Genomic DNA, 16922 nt, shown 5'->3' on the forward strand with positions numbered 1-16922 from the left:
TCCTGAAGAGAGAAGCAGAAGGTTTGTTGAAAAAGGAAACAATCTCATTATTGAAACGGTTACTGGAACATCAGTCACTTTAACACGTGTGTTTCTCTCTCTCTCAGTCAAACGTGTGGCTTTCTCAGCCTCTTTGTTAGGCACAGGCTCACAAAATATTGGACCATTTAACACATACATGCCTCTGGTCTTCAAATATGTTGTTTCCAATATTGGAAATGCCTATAATTCACACACAGGTACTCAAATACATACATTTTTTAGAATTAATTTGATTTGATGACAATGTTTACTCCATTTAAATTTTTAAAAATGTCCCACAGGTTCCTTCACTGCACCAGTAAGAGGAGCGTACCACTTTGAATTTTACGTATTTGGACATCATTCACATCCTTCAGGGGCTGTGTTGGTCAAGAATGGAGAGCACATCTTTATTGCATACGAACATTCGAGCAGTTCTCATTCAGTCAGTTCTTCTAATGGTGTCACATTGCTATTAGAGGTAGGAGATGTGGTGTTTTTGCGACTGTGGAATGGTGCTTGGATTTTTGACAATGAAAATCGGCACAGCACCTTCAGTGGACATCTGCTTTTCCCCATGTGAGAAGAAAAACAGCCTAAGATATCTGTGCAAGCACACTCTACCAGTGTATTAGTTACTCTGCATTTTTTCTAGATATGAAGCTGACTGAGCAGGCACAAGTATGAATATGTAAACTATCATCATGTTTTCTTACTTTGTTTAGCCTTTTATTTAATTGTTGGCAAATTTTATTTTTTAAAAAGAGAGATTGGGTTAAATGTTTTCTTTTGCTTTTGCTTCTTCTTCTACTTTTTTTTAAAAGTTGAATAGTATCAGACCCAGAACTTAAACACAAATTTAGTTTATTACGCACATGTAAATACCTTGTGATTTATAAAACCATGTTAATATAGCACAATCTATTCCCTTAGAAAGCAAAGACAGAAAGAAAGCTAGGCATTACTGTAACTGTAACTGTTTTAAACCCTTGCTTGTCGATTTACAGTCAATTAAACAAATAGCTAACTTTAGTTTTTCAACTTCATGAAAAACTTCTGCAATGTCCCACAGAGTTTACACCTTTAGCTTACTTCTTATTTAAAGTTTTTATGCAATTGACTTTGATACCGACTGCTTTTAAATCCATAGTCTGGCTCTATTTTCGCAACTCTTAACATCATATCTTGCACTTGGACCTCAAATCACAGAACACATTTCTCCTGAATGTACCATTCACCTCCAATCCCGCTGGACTTGTGTTTAAACTGAGTTAATGGCTCAATTAAAACACATCCTAACCTAAATGTAGAATTATTTATGTACTAAATTTCAAAGAATAAATCAATAGCGTATAAGAAGGATTTTGGGTAAAAAAAAACACAACAACCCAAGACTTAATATAATCCTCAATGTAAAAGATTATTTAACAAAATATGTCCTTACATTATGATTTTTTGTTTCATTTTTCCTCCACACTTTGCTGGGTGATGAGCTCACTGCATTTTTCTTCAAAAGGTGATAAATTATTGAGTGTGAACCTTTGGGCAATGTTTCCTCCTGACTACATTTTCATGTAGATCGTGTTTGTTTACTGGCACGACAGTGTCAATCAAATCTTTCTTTCTACCCAGTAGTTTTGCACTTTTAACTACATCTAAATCTAAAAGGGTTTTTGATTTTTGTTTGACCTCAACAACTACAAAAGAAATTGCCATTTCTTAAACACAATTTAATCAGTAGAAACTGCAATTTGGGAAGAATTACAATATTTTTTATTTTTTATTTTTTTTTAAAGTTAATCTCCTCCATGTGCCCAATTGGCTGGACATCCAACACTTAATTCGACTTTTTTATTTCCATGGGTTAAAGGTGAGAAGGTTATATTTATGACAAAAAACAATTTCTATAGCAATATAATAATTAAATTCAATATTTTTCACACAATGAGCAAAATAAGTAATTTAAAGGGACTTACATAGTAAGGTCAAGGCAAATAATACGGTGTGTAAGTTCTGTTAGGAAGAAGCAAAAATGCTCTTTTAGAAAAAACCTTATTGAAAGTATCTTACACCAGACCTCAATTCAGCCTCTCACTCTCTTTTAGCTTCACAAACAGGAGGACTGAACTGGTTAGAGTGGCTGCTTTGGGTGTAGGGAAACTGCTCAAAGCATTGTCACCTATGTTTGCTGAGCAGTGACTATTTCAGGCACTTCTAGCCCACAAATAAACAACGGAGGACTCATTTAAAAAGCACACAGGTTTTATTGCATATCAATTTCATGTATAAATTCTTCATAGCATTGGAAAGATTACATTTGGTATACATTGCTATTCTACAGAATTAACATCAGAGTCATATCTTTTCAATGAAATTTCTCTAAAGTACATCTGCAATAATCACAAGCATCAAAAGAACTGCAATTTCAGAATTGTTCAATATTATCCAACAATCCTTTATTGTTTTTCATTATGTCTTCTCTGACAAGTCTTTTCTAAGTCTTTCGGGACCACCTGTCCAAACATCTGTAAGGCAGTCAGAAGTTGAAGTCAAACATACTAACCTAACCACATGTACAATAAGTGCATCTACGAATTTCTTTTTTTTTCTTCCTTCTTTTCTTTTTTTTTTAATTTTTAATTTTTTTGATTTGATACACGTTTCACAAATGGACATCATTATGACTGCTAACACGTCATGCACAATAATTTTTTTTTTGTTTGCTTTCAATAAACATAACAGAGGCGATATACAACTCAGATTTTAACAAAACAAGCACCATCCATTTAAACCCATATTTTTCAATGATTTTTTTTCTTCAGACAAATGCACCATGTTTTTCATTCTTTAAAATACTATACAGTTAAAAAGAAACTATGTATATTTTTTACTTTCTCCTGTAACAGCGGGGGCAAACAGCAACCATCTTCTATTTTGCTGAAACATATTTCAGTGACCACTTGCCAGAATACGTTCTGAAGCTGACAAAATGAAATACCTCTATGCCTTCAGTTCCTTTGCTTTACACAGCGCGTACTTATTACAGTAGTCCATGACAAGAATTACTACAAACAGTCAACCTTAAACTTAATGACCCAAGTCTTTACATTTTGTAACCACAAGTTGGAAAGCAATGCATTTACCATGAATTGAATCTCATTCAGTAGAATTATATAAAAAGAAGACATCTGTCTTTAGAAAACTGAGATGATGCAGCAGTCCTAGCATCACACTACCACCTACTGTCATGAAGAAAAATTACAGTGCTTCTGTTATCCTTACCTCTCCATGTTGAGCACAACATGCCCATCTAGTGAAAGTGAAACCAAATGTATCTGTTCTAACATTCAGGGACCTAAGCATGATCAATTATTGGCTTGGACCCATATGATTTAAGTGCTATTTTCAAAATACAGCATCAGGCCTAGTTAGAAAAGTCCCAGTATGCGGAGAGGAACAGTGATCAACAATGCCCACGCTCCACCTTTTTGCAGCTATCTACAGTAAATTACTCACGCCCCTCCACGGCACAGCTACCTTGTAGACCATATGGAATGAGTTTTCAGTATGACCTCAGAAGAAGAATTTTAGATTAAGAAGTTATCAAGTGTTTCGGTTTTCCCCATCCAGCAGAATTACGATGCCCGTTTTAATACTTTCTGTGGTTTGTTTTTATCAGTTCTTTTGGTTTAATGAGTTGTTGTCTTTCTTCTCAAATAGTCAGTGATTATGTCATGTTCGTGCAGTTGTGGCTGTGTGCGTTTGAATTTTGGACCGTATAAAATTGGACAACTCATTAAAAAACCCAAAAACAACAGTATTTGTTGGTTATAAGACATGTATTAAATCTCAAACAGATGAAAGGGGGAGCTCGATGTTGTAGAAAATACTCAGATTCAATAGTGTAACAATGTAATGCCCTTTTCATGACATCCATAACGAAGGTTGTCCAAGCCTGCCCCCCTTTAGTACTTGAACCATTTTGAACAAGACACATTCAGCCTACTGGGTAAAATGTTTCAACTAAAACAAGGAAATAAAAAGGCTAAACACTGCAGGATGTTTCAATGCCAAATAGGATCTAAGACTAACTACAGCTATATTTCACTATAAATAAAATCAATTAATTTCATGTTTTTTGTTTTTTTGTTTTGTTTTTGTTTTTGTTTTGATTTTGTATTTTTTTCTCATTTTGGCACACTAACCCATCAAAACCAGAGATTCTGAATCTCCCTCATGTTCTGATAGTTTACCATTCCTTCAGCAACAAGAAACGAGGGATAAAATGACTTCTTCATTTTCACTCCCCCTGCCATGACAAAACAACCAAAAATAAATACAAACACACACTTCTGAAATCAAATATATAAGCGCTTAGTAAGAAAGAAAAAAAAACAAAAAAAAACTATGACAGCAAATGCAAGCCCCTTGGAAATGAAATGATTGTCAGAGAACAAAACATTTTCTATGGGTTATTTGGCACATACCACTCTTCCTATGAACATCTAGGTTAATTTGTACATCATATGACATATCATACAATTTTGGTCCTTCTCTAAATTAATTATATTAACAATTAAGCACTGCAGTGCCTACGAAGAAACAATACTGTGTAAGAGGAAAGAAAAATTAATGTGAATAAAATTAACAAATGACAATGAAACAAGCAGAGAAAGACTTTCCTCATTTTTTTTTTCTGAACATGATTTAAATCCATTTTCAGCATGATCAAGTTTGAATAACCAATTACAATGGCTAGTGGCCCAGATAACTCATTGAAAGCACATTTGAACGTAGAATAAAATTCTTCAAAAAAAAAATAAAAAAATCAACAGTCTATTGTATCTGCCAATTCTTTAAGTAACATTTAGTGTGGCGCTATTGTTGATTCTGCTGTTACAACTGAAACAAAATCAGTAAATAAGTCACCCATGGTTGGAGGAAACACGGAGACGGCGGTCAACACTCTCACTCTATTCTTGGTGAAACAGTGCCAACTTGTGGACATGCAGTGCCAATGCAGCATGTCTCTGCAGTGTTTGTAGTAGGCGGTGTATACAGACTTTAGAGACGTATCAGTCATTAAGAGTCTTTGTGAGAGCCTTACGCAGGGTCTCTGTGGTGCTGCGGTAAGCCTTGTGCACTTGGGGAGGATCAGAGTAATGCAGAGTTTCAATGCTATTGAGAAGCATTCATCATGTCCTTCACATCAACAGGAGCTTAGCAGTGCGTTCGCTTTGACAGTCTTTGCAAGACCCTTCACCTGGGGGAAAATCTTCCCCTTCTTTCTTTAACAACACTCACACACAGACACACACAAAACAAGCACACACATCCACACAAACTCATTCTTTCTATCTTGAATGTGTATGACAATGAAATCTTCTCCATCATCCTTTGTCTTGCCCCCTACTCATGTCCACTTAGTCTTTCTGTTCCTCCTCCTACTCTTCCTCCCACCTTTTTTTTCTCTCTCTCTCTCGCTTAGATGTGGTTGAGTGGGTGAAAGCTGCTCGTCTCAGACGGTCCACCTCCCATGCTCAGCCAAGCGTCCAGAGAGTTCTGGGAGGGCGCGTGCAAAGGGTTGTTCTCAGAGAGAGACAGCATCATTGCATAAGCCTGTGAAAGAAGAAGACGGATGATTTTTAGGAAAATACAGAAACTTCAGTAAGCTTTCGTTGTGTCCAACGACACGTCCAGAAATGAAAGGATTACAGTACATCTGATTGCTGGTGTTTCACTCAAGTGTGATTATCTTCGAATTTCATGACTTTATACCTTGTAATTTCATTAAATTGTTTTAAAACTTAATACACCAGCAACGAATAGAGAAGGTTGTAGGTGATGTGTTAGTAAGTTAAGTGAAATTCAAAGATATAGGAAAGTAGGAAGAGAGGTGCTGTTTAGCTCCTGAAAATGTGAAAGCATCCATCTCATCCCTGATCTTTCTTTCCAGTGAACATATTTTGCCCTTCCTCCTATTTTATCTCAGCGACGCGTCCCTCCCTCTTTTAACGGACATCCAAAAGCCAGTCACATACCTGGGTTTTAGCCTGTCTGTACAATGTCTCTTTCAATGCCTCAGATTCTAGCGAAGTGTTAAAAATGTCTTTAACATCGAAAGGCTGCTCGTCACTGGCTGCTTTACGTAAACCATCCAAGCTCTTGGGAAAGCTGGGCAGTGCCTCCAGGTCCAAAAGAGAGCCCTCCTCCTCTATACACCTGCACACCGAAGCATGGGTGGATGGAAGAAATAGGGCAGCGTGGATGGGTTGGTTGGAGGATGGATAGAAAGAATTGATGGAAAGATATAAAAAACAGGGATGGAACAGATGGCGAGTTAATTAGGGGAGGGAGAATGTGAAGTGAAGAGAAAAGTAAAGGTATGATTAATAAAAGGGATCAACGGACAGCAGGAATAAAGTGGAAGAAAAGGGTTGAAGAGTTTAAAGAGTAGTTAAAGAAACTAGCCTAATCAAAGCACTTGACTTTGGGTTACATTTTTGAGAATCTGTGTAGGGGACATTTTTAGTACACGTGTTATCCCTGTTTGCCCTTGTCGATTTACAGTGCTCTTTAGGAAATGCATTAGTTAGATTGTTAAGTATTGCAAATTTTGTTAAAACTCAACATTTGCTGTACATTTTTGTGGTTGTTTGGGATAGATTGGGGTAAATCTTGTCAATGAACTCGGACCTTTTCTGCTAATTTAAAACAGACAAATACCTGCGAGTGTGTTCATAGCTCATCGCTAATGGAGCCGCCTCTGCCTCTTCCTCTTCCTCATCCTCCTCATACACTCCTGTTGTGACAGGAGACGGGGACTCGGGCGCCTCGTCGTGCGACTTCTCCGTCAGGCTGCCTTCCTCCTCCTCTTCATCGTCACCCTCCACTTCCTCTTCCTCTTCCTCCAGACCCTGGAGACCTAGCTTGGAGTTGGACAAACTGTGGCTGGGAGGGTGCTCCTCCTCAGGCTGGTCTGATCTGCGGAGGGATCAAAGGTCAGAGCAGGGAGGAAATGTTAGAAGTGCGACATCTGAGTTAAAGAGGTTTGAGTCTCCCAAGCCAATCAGGAGGGGCCAGAGGGAAACAATGGGAACACAGAAAAGTTGAATCGTGGTCAGTATAGTGGCCTGGGTTTTAGTTAAAAACACATGTAGACAAACCAAATGGGAGTTTGATTTTTTTTAAATATGATTTCTAATGTAAATTCCTGATCTTTTTTTATTTTATTTACTTTTTTACCACAAATGATCAAAATGTAAGATAGAGGCTGGCTGGGCGGCTGTTACCATTTCCTAACCTTTTAACGATCTGACTCATCATGAGTAGCAAGAGAAACAAAAATAATCTAATGACAGCATGTAAAGTCTAACTCCCGAGTCCACACAAACAACATGGGTGCTGACAGTCTGCCTGGACTTTTCCGATGGCCCACAGATGATTAATTGACCCGCTTCTCACAAACAGACCAGGGCATGGTCCACCTCAGACTAAGTCCGCTATGCCCCTCAACGCTTTGTAGTGGTGGAACACAGTTTGCACGACTGAAGGAAGATGATGGCTTGGCTGCAAACAGGCTATCAGCACACTACCATTACGACCTGCCATCTGTACATTTTCCAGCCTGCACCCCAATACCACCTCCCCCGCTTCCATCACCCCCAGACCACGATGTCATGGCTCATGATATCATTTCCTTTGGGATGGCAAATTTACCCCTTTCATTTTTTGCCACACAGTGGACATTTATCAAATCAGACAGGGTTACCTCTGGGAAGGGGTGCACGGGGACAGGATTGGGTCACGCAGACTGGGTGAGTGAATGTGGGTAGAGGGACTTTGTGAGAGTGGAGGGGGGTTCTTCTCTTTCAGTCTAGATTAAATATCACCATAATCAAATTGCAGAGCTGGCTGGCGGGGAAAAAGTACATGCCTGTGAATGGAGAGAGAAGCGTAGCTCTGACATAGGGGGCCCTGGGTTTTGTCATTTAGTCTAAACACGTCAGTTGGGTGTTTGTGTTAGCAGACTGGGGCTATGGGTACACAGTGAGTGGATAGGGGAAGAGCTCAATCATCAGTGGATCTCTTAGATAAATGCCTCAACCCGAGTCCCCCTTAGGGTCCAAACTGAGAGCTATTGCAGCCCGGTCTCAGATGAGGGAGCAGCTCCAACTCTAGTTTTATCCAAACCTAAAACTCAAGCCAAAGACGGTGAGACAGATACCCCTCCGTCCTTACACACTGTGGTGGAGCTGAAAATATGCGTGCACACCTATACTCCCTAACTTTTCTCATTCTGTCCCACCCTGTGAGCAGCAGTGCTGCCTCAGCAACTACAGGATCACCAGTTTGGAAACAGGTCAAAGTTTTATACAAAAATAAAGGCTCCCAGGCGCTTTTATTTTGACTGGCTATGATGCTGAAAAGGGAATTTTGAAGGGGGTGGGGAACTGTGATGTGGGGGCAGCTAGGAGTGATTATAGATAGTCATCCATGAATGTGTGTTTGTGTTCAGCATTTGACTTCAGTCACTCAGAGGGAGAATAAACAGCAGGCTGTCTGGTGGGAGGACAGAAAGCACAACACTTAGTCTGAATTACAGATATTAAAATGTCAGACGAGGTTGTTGTGGATGAGACTCGGTATTGATCCCAGATGGCAGAGGGGCTAAACTACCACTGTGTCTTTTGGACATAATGCATGTTGACAAGAAAAAAGGAGGTGTGGGGGGAGAATGAGGAAGTGGCAGGCAGAAAGTGAGACTACCAGAAAGGAATCCAGAATGAGACGAAGGCAGAATCAATGCAAGGGAGCAAACCAGAAAATCGCCCTTCTTTTATTTCCTAAAACACAATTCTTGCCCTTTTCTGTTAACTATAAAAGCTTTTCAGAACTTAAAGCAGGAAGTTTCCATTTTTATGAGGATATTTAAAAAAAAAAAAAAGAAACCTGTTTTGTTTTTGTTTGTTTTTTTTAAATAAAAAACTGTTTTCCTTACTTTCAGTAAGGAAAACTTTTTCCTTACTTTCAGTAAGGAAAGTAAGAAAATTTTAAAACTTACTTTCAGTAAGGAAAACTTACTGAAAGTAAGTTTTAAAATTTTTAGAGTGCAGAAAAAACTAACAGGATTATCACTTGTGCTACTGGTCTGCAGGGTATTTAGAACTGAGCATGACATTCACAAACACATTAATTAAACTTTAAACATTAAAGAAACTAAAATGTGTGAAAATTGTTATACTGAACAATTACAATTATGTTGTACATTAAAAAAAAATGAAAGGTAAAAAATTAAGAAAACCTTTTTTTTTTTTCCATTTATTTTAGTGCAATGGTGCTAAGTGTGTTCTAGCCACTAGGGGGCGCTGTGTACCAATTTCCTGGGTCTGTACTGTTGATTGCGGGAAGGAGGAAGGCGCTAGAGATGTAGAAGAGCAGCTGTTTACTTTAACTGAACAAACTTTTTGTTTGTTTCTCTGGATTTTCATACATAAGATTAGATGTCCTAAATAAGGGAAATGCATTACAACATTCCTGACAACATCTGACAAGTTCTTTCTGCTGTAGTTAGGATTAATGTTAAATTTAGGATGAGGTCGGGTGAGAATCTAAGCTTGGCAGAAAAGAGTTAGCCACATGGATGGAAAGTAATCGCTGGAGATCTCTGTGAGAATCATGGTACAAATATAATTTTTGTGAGCGGGTTTTCATCTTACCTCTTATCCGTGGAGCTGGAGGCCTGGTTCATCTCACTGTTGGAAATGAAGTTGCGGATTTCTGAGAAGTACGAGTCCTCCTTCTCATCTAAAAGTGCATGATTTTCTGGCTCTGAGTTTGGCGAGGAGATGGTCGTTCCTAAGTTGGAAAGCATCCCAGACTGTTGGCTCACTGTTGGGGAAAGAGATGTAGACACACACATCCATATGCATAAAAACACATGGACACACACACACACAGACAGCCCACATACCATACCAAGACACACAAGCATCATTAGTGTGATGATCATCGCAGTTATTTAATTTAGGAAAATATTAGAGGCAAAACAAACAATTACTAACATTTAAACACTAAGATCGTGCACAGCTCTCGTGACATTTTTTTGACAAACAGAAAAAAAATGTTTACAGAAATCTGTGTAGAAGATAAACATGATAGCAAAAAGGTTTTATATAAGTTATGCTCTTACATTTTTCTGACAGTTTTTCAGTAACCCATGTGTGAAAGTGGATTCAAACAATCAACTAAGCAAACACCTCCTGTTTATTGACTACATTACAAGTTCGCACAGCCATCATTGCAGTTGCAAACTGACCAGGAATGTTCTCGTGCTCGTGCTTCTTGAGATGGCGATCGAGGTTGGTTTGCTGACCAAAGCAGCGGTTGCACAAGTGACACTTGAAGGGTTTCTCCTTGTTATGGATATTGCGGACATGGCGTTGAAGATTGGATGAGATGCTGAATGAGCGGTCACAGTATTTACACCTGACGAAGAAGAACAGGGGTATTTAAATGTCAGCTGAAAGAGCAGTAGAGTGAGAAGGGCCCTAAAGATGTATTATTTATCTGCTGAGTTGAGCAAGAAACCACTTAAGGCTCTTGTGATTTGCTTAAAAGTATTCACTTTGTTTTTTCTCTGAAGTTTCACAGAAAGAGACGTACCAAACAAAGTAAAGGCAGGTTTGAAAAATAGCCGTGACAAAGGGAAATATGTCAACTACGGGTATTTCAGAAACTTTCAAGACTCTCTGAATTAAAAATAAAAAGGAATACCTGTAGGGCTGTTCCCCTGTGTGTGTCCGCAAATGTCTGGTGAGATTTGCTGAGCGAGGGAAGATTTTCCCACAGTACCTAGAGCAAAAGGACAATGAGAATGAGTGAGCATACGGCATGGTGCACTTTCACATTTGCACATAATCCACCAACTAGTTTAAATGAAACGGGGTGCAGACCTGCACGCGTAGCGTTCCTTTCCCTTGCGAAGGATGGCGTCTGAGAGGGAAGGTGGTGGTGAGCGGAAGTTGAACAGCGGATGGGCCGAGTGTTGCAGCGAATTGGGCGGTGCGTCCAGTTTTAGTGCTCCAAAGCCGTCCAGCTTATCTGTCATGTTCTCCATTGCTGACATCTAGGGAATAAGAAGATTAAAAAAAGTTGAGAAATTTTTTGTTTCATGTTTTAAAAACTGGATAAAAATAATTCAACCAGAGTTTGTATTATTTACCGTGTAATACAGTTTATAAGGGCAGTTTAATTTTTCGCACGTAGCGTGTGTTACATCGTGATGGCAGCATGTTTATGCGTATTAAAAACAGAAAAGAAAGCACTGAAAACAAAGGGACAATTTAAGAAAGAACAGGGAGTGAGGGAAAGATACAGGGAGGAAGCTTTGAGGAAGCAGCATATCAGAGGTTAGCCTTGTTGTTTGTACTCAAGGCATGTCACCTCCTTGACCTATAACACATTCACAAATGCCCAAGTACTGTTCCTCCAGTGCCCCCCTCTCTGTACAACCTCAGCTTCTACTAATGCTTTGTTCTCTACTTCTTACCTTCTTCTGCCAAAGCTGCTGTTGCAAGCCTGCAAATCGGCTAAATGAGGCATTCAAGAGCCATGACTGGAGCAATACAATATAGTTTGTGATACCCCCAACTGATAGCCGCTTCCCTCCCCCCTAGAAGCTTGTGAACAAAAGAGGCTAGTTATGTAGGAGTTTATTTGCCAAAAACAGCTTACATCCTTCCTTTTTTTAGTGAATACGGGACGGGAGAGACACAGGGACAGACACTCCGTCTCGATGTGTTTATTCGCAGTCTGAGAACGGGTGCGAGGGGGAGCGGGGTGATTCTGTCATGAGACTGAATTAGAGGTGGCATTGTGTTTGGATCACTGACAGGATCACAGCTGAGACGCTCAGATATGAAAAAAAGTTTTTGCAGGGCAGCCTGCGAAAAGTTTTCAATCTACGAGATGATGAGATGCGATTTTAAAGGATGAAAAGGAAATCTGTTTGATGCTTAGAGCCTTGTCATGACATCGTGTTTTTAAGATTTTGTACCCGGGTTTAGGGTAATTGAAAAAAGGTACCAATACAAAAAAAAAAAAATTCTTGCAATTTACCTTAAAAAAAAAAACTATGCTGGCTAACGATATGACATCACGCATGTGAGATATGCAAACGCATGTTCATGTGTAAATGTATCTGTCTGCATGTGCACCAGATGTGTGTATTGCAAAGTCACGGTTGATAGAGGACACAGATTTCCAGGTCAGATTAAACCGTTTCCCCAATGAGAGCCCCCCATTCTCCTGGACACAAACACAGGATGTCCTTGACGGACACGGTGTTATTATCTAGCCAGCCAGCCAGGCACAGAAAAAAGAAAAAAAAAACTCTGAGGGGTTTGAGTTATTAGCTTGCCTGTGGGCTCCCACTACATGAAACAATGCCACAACTAAGATTAGCGTGGCCAAGAGAGGCAGTTTGTTACAATTCAAATGGTTATTATTCTCTCTTTTATTAATACTATCATTGCTTGTAATCAAGATATGTAGAGGTGGGGAAGGTCTGGGGACAGTGGAACAATGTGACTGATTATCAAAGGGCAGCGATAACAGGCTGTGTCTTCTGAAAAAAGGTAAAGCTGACGAGGTACACAGGCGCCATTCCGTAAACAAAGGAAGAAATCATACAGAACCCTTGAGAAAATAACATCAACACTTTGGAATGATGGCGCTTGGGTCCTATCAATTCAGGTTTAAGCAGCGTGGGAGGCAGGAGTGAGGTATTTTCACATAATACATAGTTTGAAAATAATAGTCAATACTATCTGGGAATAATCAGCTTGTATGCAATACCTGCCGGTCAATTCCCCCGCTTGTTAGTCTCTTGGTGTACTTTCAGTTTAATGTGCACGTAGCATTTACTGTTTCTTAAAAAGAATAGTCTCAAACCAAGCTAGGTCATGTGTGCACTATGTACCTGGGGATGGAAGAGTGGCGGCGAGGGCCGGAGGAACTTGTCCTTCAGAGCTCCTACCGGGTCGAGTAGCTTCCTCTTCTCCACCCTGCTGGACCAATATCAAGGCAGAGGGTTACGTACCAAGGTCAAACATCATCTAGAATGCCCAACCTCATATTCTTCAATGCATCTACAAAAACGCCTTGATGTTGGTTGTGGAAGTGTCTGGTGTAATCCGGGCTGAAATACCTGTATATGGGGTCCATGAAGAATGCTGAGGGCTTGGCATAGTGCAGTGGTGGTGGCTGGTGTGGCTGTGCCTGGGGCTGCTGGTGCTGGGTGATGGTTGATTGGTGCAAAGACTGTGAATGAGGGTGTGGAAAACCAGATGGAGTTTCATCCTTGATTGAGACCCCTTTTCCACCTCCATAGATGTGGTTCTTTCGATTATGTGGCTCAGCTGGCACACCATTATGACTCCCTCGGCTCCGGCTGCCAATGCTGAGGTCCAATGGCTGTTCTTCACTGCTAGATATTGCTAAATGTCCACTACTGCTCCCAGTACTATTGTTGGGGTTTGAGGTGTTTGTTGGTGTTGAAGGAGCTATCTTGGCCTCCTTGGGTTTCGTGGTGAGATCGAACGGTGATTCTGCTGTGGGAGCAGGAGCTGCCGGGGAACTAGAAACCATTTTGTGCAGTTGCTCACGAGGCGACTTGGGCTCTGCTTTAAAAAACATGCTAGGATTGAGAGCACCTCGATCAGCGCTAAAAGGGTAGAGGGAGTTGTGGAAGTTGGGCAGGAACTGGAAGGGAAACATGGAATGATAGGGCAGTGGACCCATCTTCTTCTCCTGATGAAGTCCAATCAAACCTGGACCAAAATATTTCTCTGCAATAGAAGCGATGGCTTTTATGGAATCAGTGGTGGCTGCATTGGAATTTGTGGTGGTTGTGGGCGGGAGGGCTTGCTCATCGGGTGGGGGGAAGAAGGAGTGCTGCGATGCAGAAGCAAGAAACGGACGATCAATCGACAGGTTCCCTGAACTAGACATGGCTGATATCAATGCACGGTTTGTGTCTTCTAACTGGTGTGCCTCTTGGCTTGATACAGTGCCAGATGGCTTCCTTCTTTTACCACTTCTCTCACGCTCACTCTCTCCATCACTTTCCAGGTCAGAGCCGTCCCCTGAAGCAGTACCTGTGGTGGTGTCCAAATCTGTCCCACTTGTGGTATTGACATCTTCAAGGTCACTACCGTCAGACATATCTGCCATCTTTGATTTTGGTTTGGCTTCTCCACTAGAAGACAAATCCAGTTTATTCTCCTTCTCTTTGTCTTCGTGCTGACTCAAACTGTTAACACCATTGCCATTTGTGGAACTAACTAGAGACAATGGAGGAGCATCTAGAGGACTCTGAGGGAGCTTCACCTCCTGACTGCTGCTGCTCAGCGGGCTCTTTATCAGTGGACTGGCCGGTAATAAAGGAGGTCGTGGATATAGCGACGGGGGAAAAATACCTGGGAAACCATGTGGGAGGGATGGGAAGCCGTGGGGTCCTGGGGAGAAGGGCAAGCCAGCATGAGGATGAGGTCGGGAAGGAAAGTAGTCAGTGAAGCCTAAACCTGACTGGTTTAAACCAGAAAGGTGGGGATGGTGGGACTTAGCCTTAGCCATGATTGGGCTGGAGCTCATGGGGATGCCAGGGTTGAACATCCCTGCTGGAGAGCCATAATGGTTTTTGCCCTCACAGAAGCGACGGTGCTTGTTGAGGGAGGAGGTAGTGCTGAACAACTGCCCACAGTCTTTACATTTGATCTGGGTGCGGCAGTCAGCATGCATACGCTTGTGGCGACAGAGGTTGGAGAACTGGGTGTAGGATTTGTGGCACACCTCGCCTGGGGGAACAAAAAGACGCAGCCCACCAGGGCCTAGTTAAACCAGTTTTAACACTGTCTCTAACTTTGTATACCAAAGCAACAGTAACATTAACATTTCAATGTAAACGGCTGTTGAAAAAAAGGTTTTAGGAAAGGAAGGAGCTGGTTCGTATGGACAGGGTAACTTACACAATCTGAAAAAAAGTGGTCTTGATTTAGTTTGTATATATTTTACTTCCAAATAATTACTGCACACATGTAACAGATAAAATAAATAAAATACATATGTGAGGGCTGTTTTTTCCCCCCCTTACTGTAAAACACTCCATTTCCAATTTAAGCACTGTCATGTTGTTTTAAGTTTGACAAAAAAGAGTTTAGGTAACCAGATCAAATCTATTATTCACATTGTATAATGAAATTTATTGCAGGGCAAATACGACCTTTGTGCCTGCAAACAAGCTGGTGTACATAGAAAAAAAAGAGAGACTGGATAATGAGTGAGGTTAAACGAGGTAGGAAAAAAAAGTCTCAAATAAATAAATTGTTATGAAAAAGGTGATCATTTACTTCCGAAGCCCTTACTTACAGCTAAAGGGTTTGACACTACTGTGGATGTGCTTATGCTGCTTGAGGCCTGACGAGGTGGCAAAGGTCTTGCCACATTCAGGGCATGTGTGAGCGCGGGCCCCCACGTGTTGAGAGCGGATGTGACGCTGAAGGTTACTGGGATCTGTGAACACCTGAAATTTAAAACAAGTGTATAAAAAAAATGCAAGGTATGCCATGACTAACAATGCTAAAAAAATTACACAAAATTCCCCTTTTTGTATTTTGTAAAAACATAAGCAGACTTTTCATTTCTTTGTCTTCTTAAAGAACTACTAACAGATAAAGCCTGTGTGTCCTGTGCACAACTTACGTGGCGGGTATGCTGTACCTTATCACAGTTTTCACACTCAAAGCGCTTGCCACTGTCATGTGACATCTGGTGACGGATGAGGTTGGACTTCCAGTTGAAGGCTTTGGGGCACTGGTCGCACTTGTACTCCCTCTCTTCTGTGTGAACTATCATGTGTTGTCCCAGACTTGATTGAGAAAACACAAGCTCATCAGCAAATTGGTCAATGAATCACATTTGTAGCACAATGAATGGGCTGAACTTCACCTGTACTCATTGGGAAAGATCTTCTCACAGTCTTTACACTCATGGACAGGATCATCGCTGTCCTCACGTTCCTGTTTGAAGTCGTCTCTTAGTGCGTCAAAGATGGAGCCAGCACTGGAGCACGAATACTTCTGATGCCGCCGCAGCTCAAGTGTTGAGGAGAACAGCTCATCACAGTCTTCACAGCGGTACATCTGCTCGTCTGCACGCAAACACACCCATACACAAGGGTTTGTTTAGCCACAACGCAGCTTTCTATATGAATAATACATCAAACATGTACATAACTAAGAGGTATGTATTTAAAAAAAAACATTTCTCATCATAACCTTTGATGTAGGAATTCTTAAGTAAATAGAAATGATTAATAATTAGTTTTTGTAAGTTTGTAACTTTAGTAACTTTGTCAACTTTGTCAACATTTTAATTACAAGCTAAGACCACCTACAAGCTCGCTGACAATTAATTGTGCTTTTAATCTGTGCAAAAAAGACAACATTTTTCAGATTCAACACAATATCAAAATGTGCAAGCAAAATAAGCTTATTTGCATCTTAGTATACTAACTCCTGAGGAGTGCATGTTGGCAGAGATGCAGAACCAAATGTCTAAAATGTATAAAAAGATAAAAACTGATAATAACACTCAGCAAAAAGAAGAATCTCGTCCTGTTTTGTGCTTCAGTCACAGCTGTATAGACAGGTTTAACAAATGGTAAAAGCAACCCCATAAAATGGAAATCAATTAGCAGTGAAATGTAACCGTCATTAAAACTGTTAATTACTTGTTAAAACAAGTGTTTGCTTTAGAGTGTTGGTGTAATAGCGCACAGAGGAAACAATAGGGGCTGGTCTTCCCCTTCCATGTTGATAACCTTTACAATACTTCTCACC

General features: G+C 40.5%; 2 protein-coding genes across 3 annotated transcripts in view; one reads left to right on the forward strand and one right to left on the reverse strand.

The window, feature by feature from the left end:
• Nucleotides 1–1053, forward strand: part of LOC146495218 (complement C1q-like protein 4) — a 4590-nt gene extending 3537 nt beyond the window's left edge. For both annotated transcript variants that reach the window (XM_085147042.1, XM_085147040.1), the window contains exons 4-6: nt 1–21; nt 108–239; nt 324–1053. The exon at nt 1–21 is cut by the window's left edge and continues 63 nt beyond it. In XM_085147042.1, coding sequence (XP_085003168.1) covers nt 1–21; nt 108–239; nt 324–604 — 434 coding nt within the window. In that variant the 3' untranslated portion in view covers nt 605–1053. The remainder of the gene's footprint in view (nt 22–107; nt 240–323) is intronic.
• Nucleotides 1054–2265: 1212 nt separating this feature from the next.
• Nucleotides 2266–16922, reverse strand: part of prdm16 (PR domain containing 16) — a 174166-nt gene continuing 159509 nt past the window's right edge. The window contains 12 exon segments of the mRNA XM_085147031.1: nt 2266–5640; nt 6063–6243; nt 6748–7005; nt 9741–9912; nt 10340–10509; nt 10798–10875; nt 10977–11149; nt 13004–13091; nt 13232–14879; nt 15451–15604; nt 15784–15949; nt 16030–16231. Coding sequence (XP_085003157.1) covers nt 5506–5640; nt 6063–6243; nt 6748–7005; nt 9741–9912; nt 10340–10509; nt 10798–10875; nt 10977–11149; nt 13004–13091; nt 13232–14879; nt 15451–15604; nt 15784–15949; nt 16030–16231 — 3425 coding nt within the window. The 3' untranslated portion in view covers nt 2266–5505.

This window comes from Neolamprologus multifasciatus, chromosome 20 (genome assembly GCF_963576455.1).
Source record: "Neolamprologus multifasciatus chromosome 20, fNeoMul1.2, whole genome shotgun sequence".
NCBI lineage: Eukaryota > Metazoa > Chordata > Actinopteri > Cichliformes > Cichlidae > Neolamprologus > Neolamprologus multifasciatus.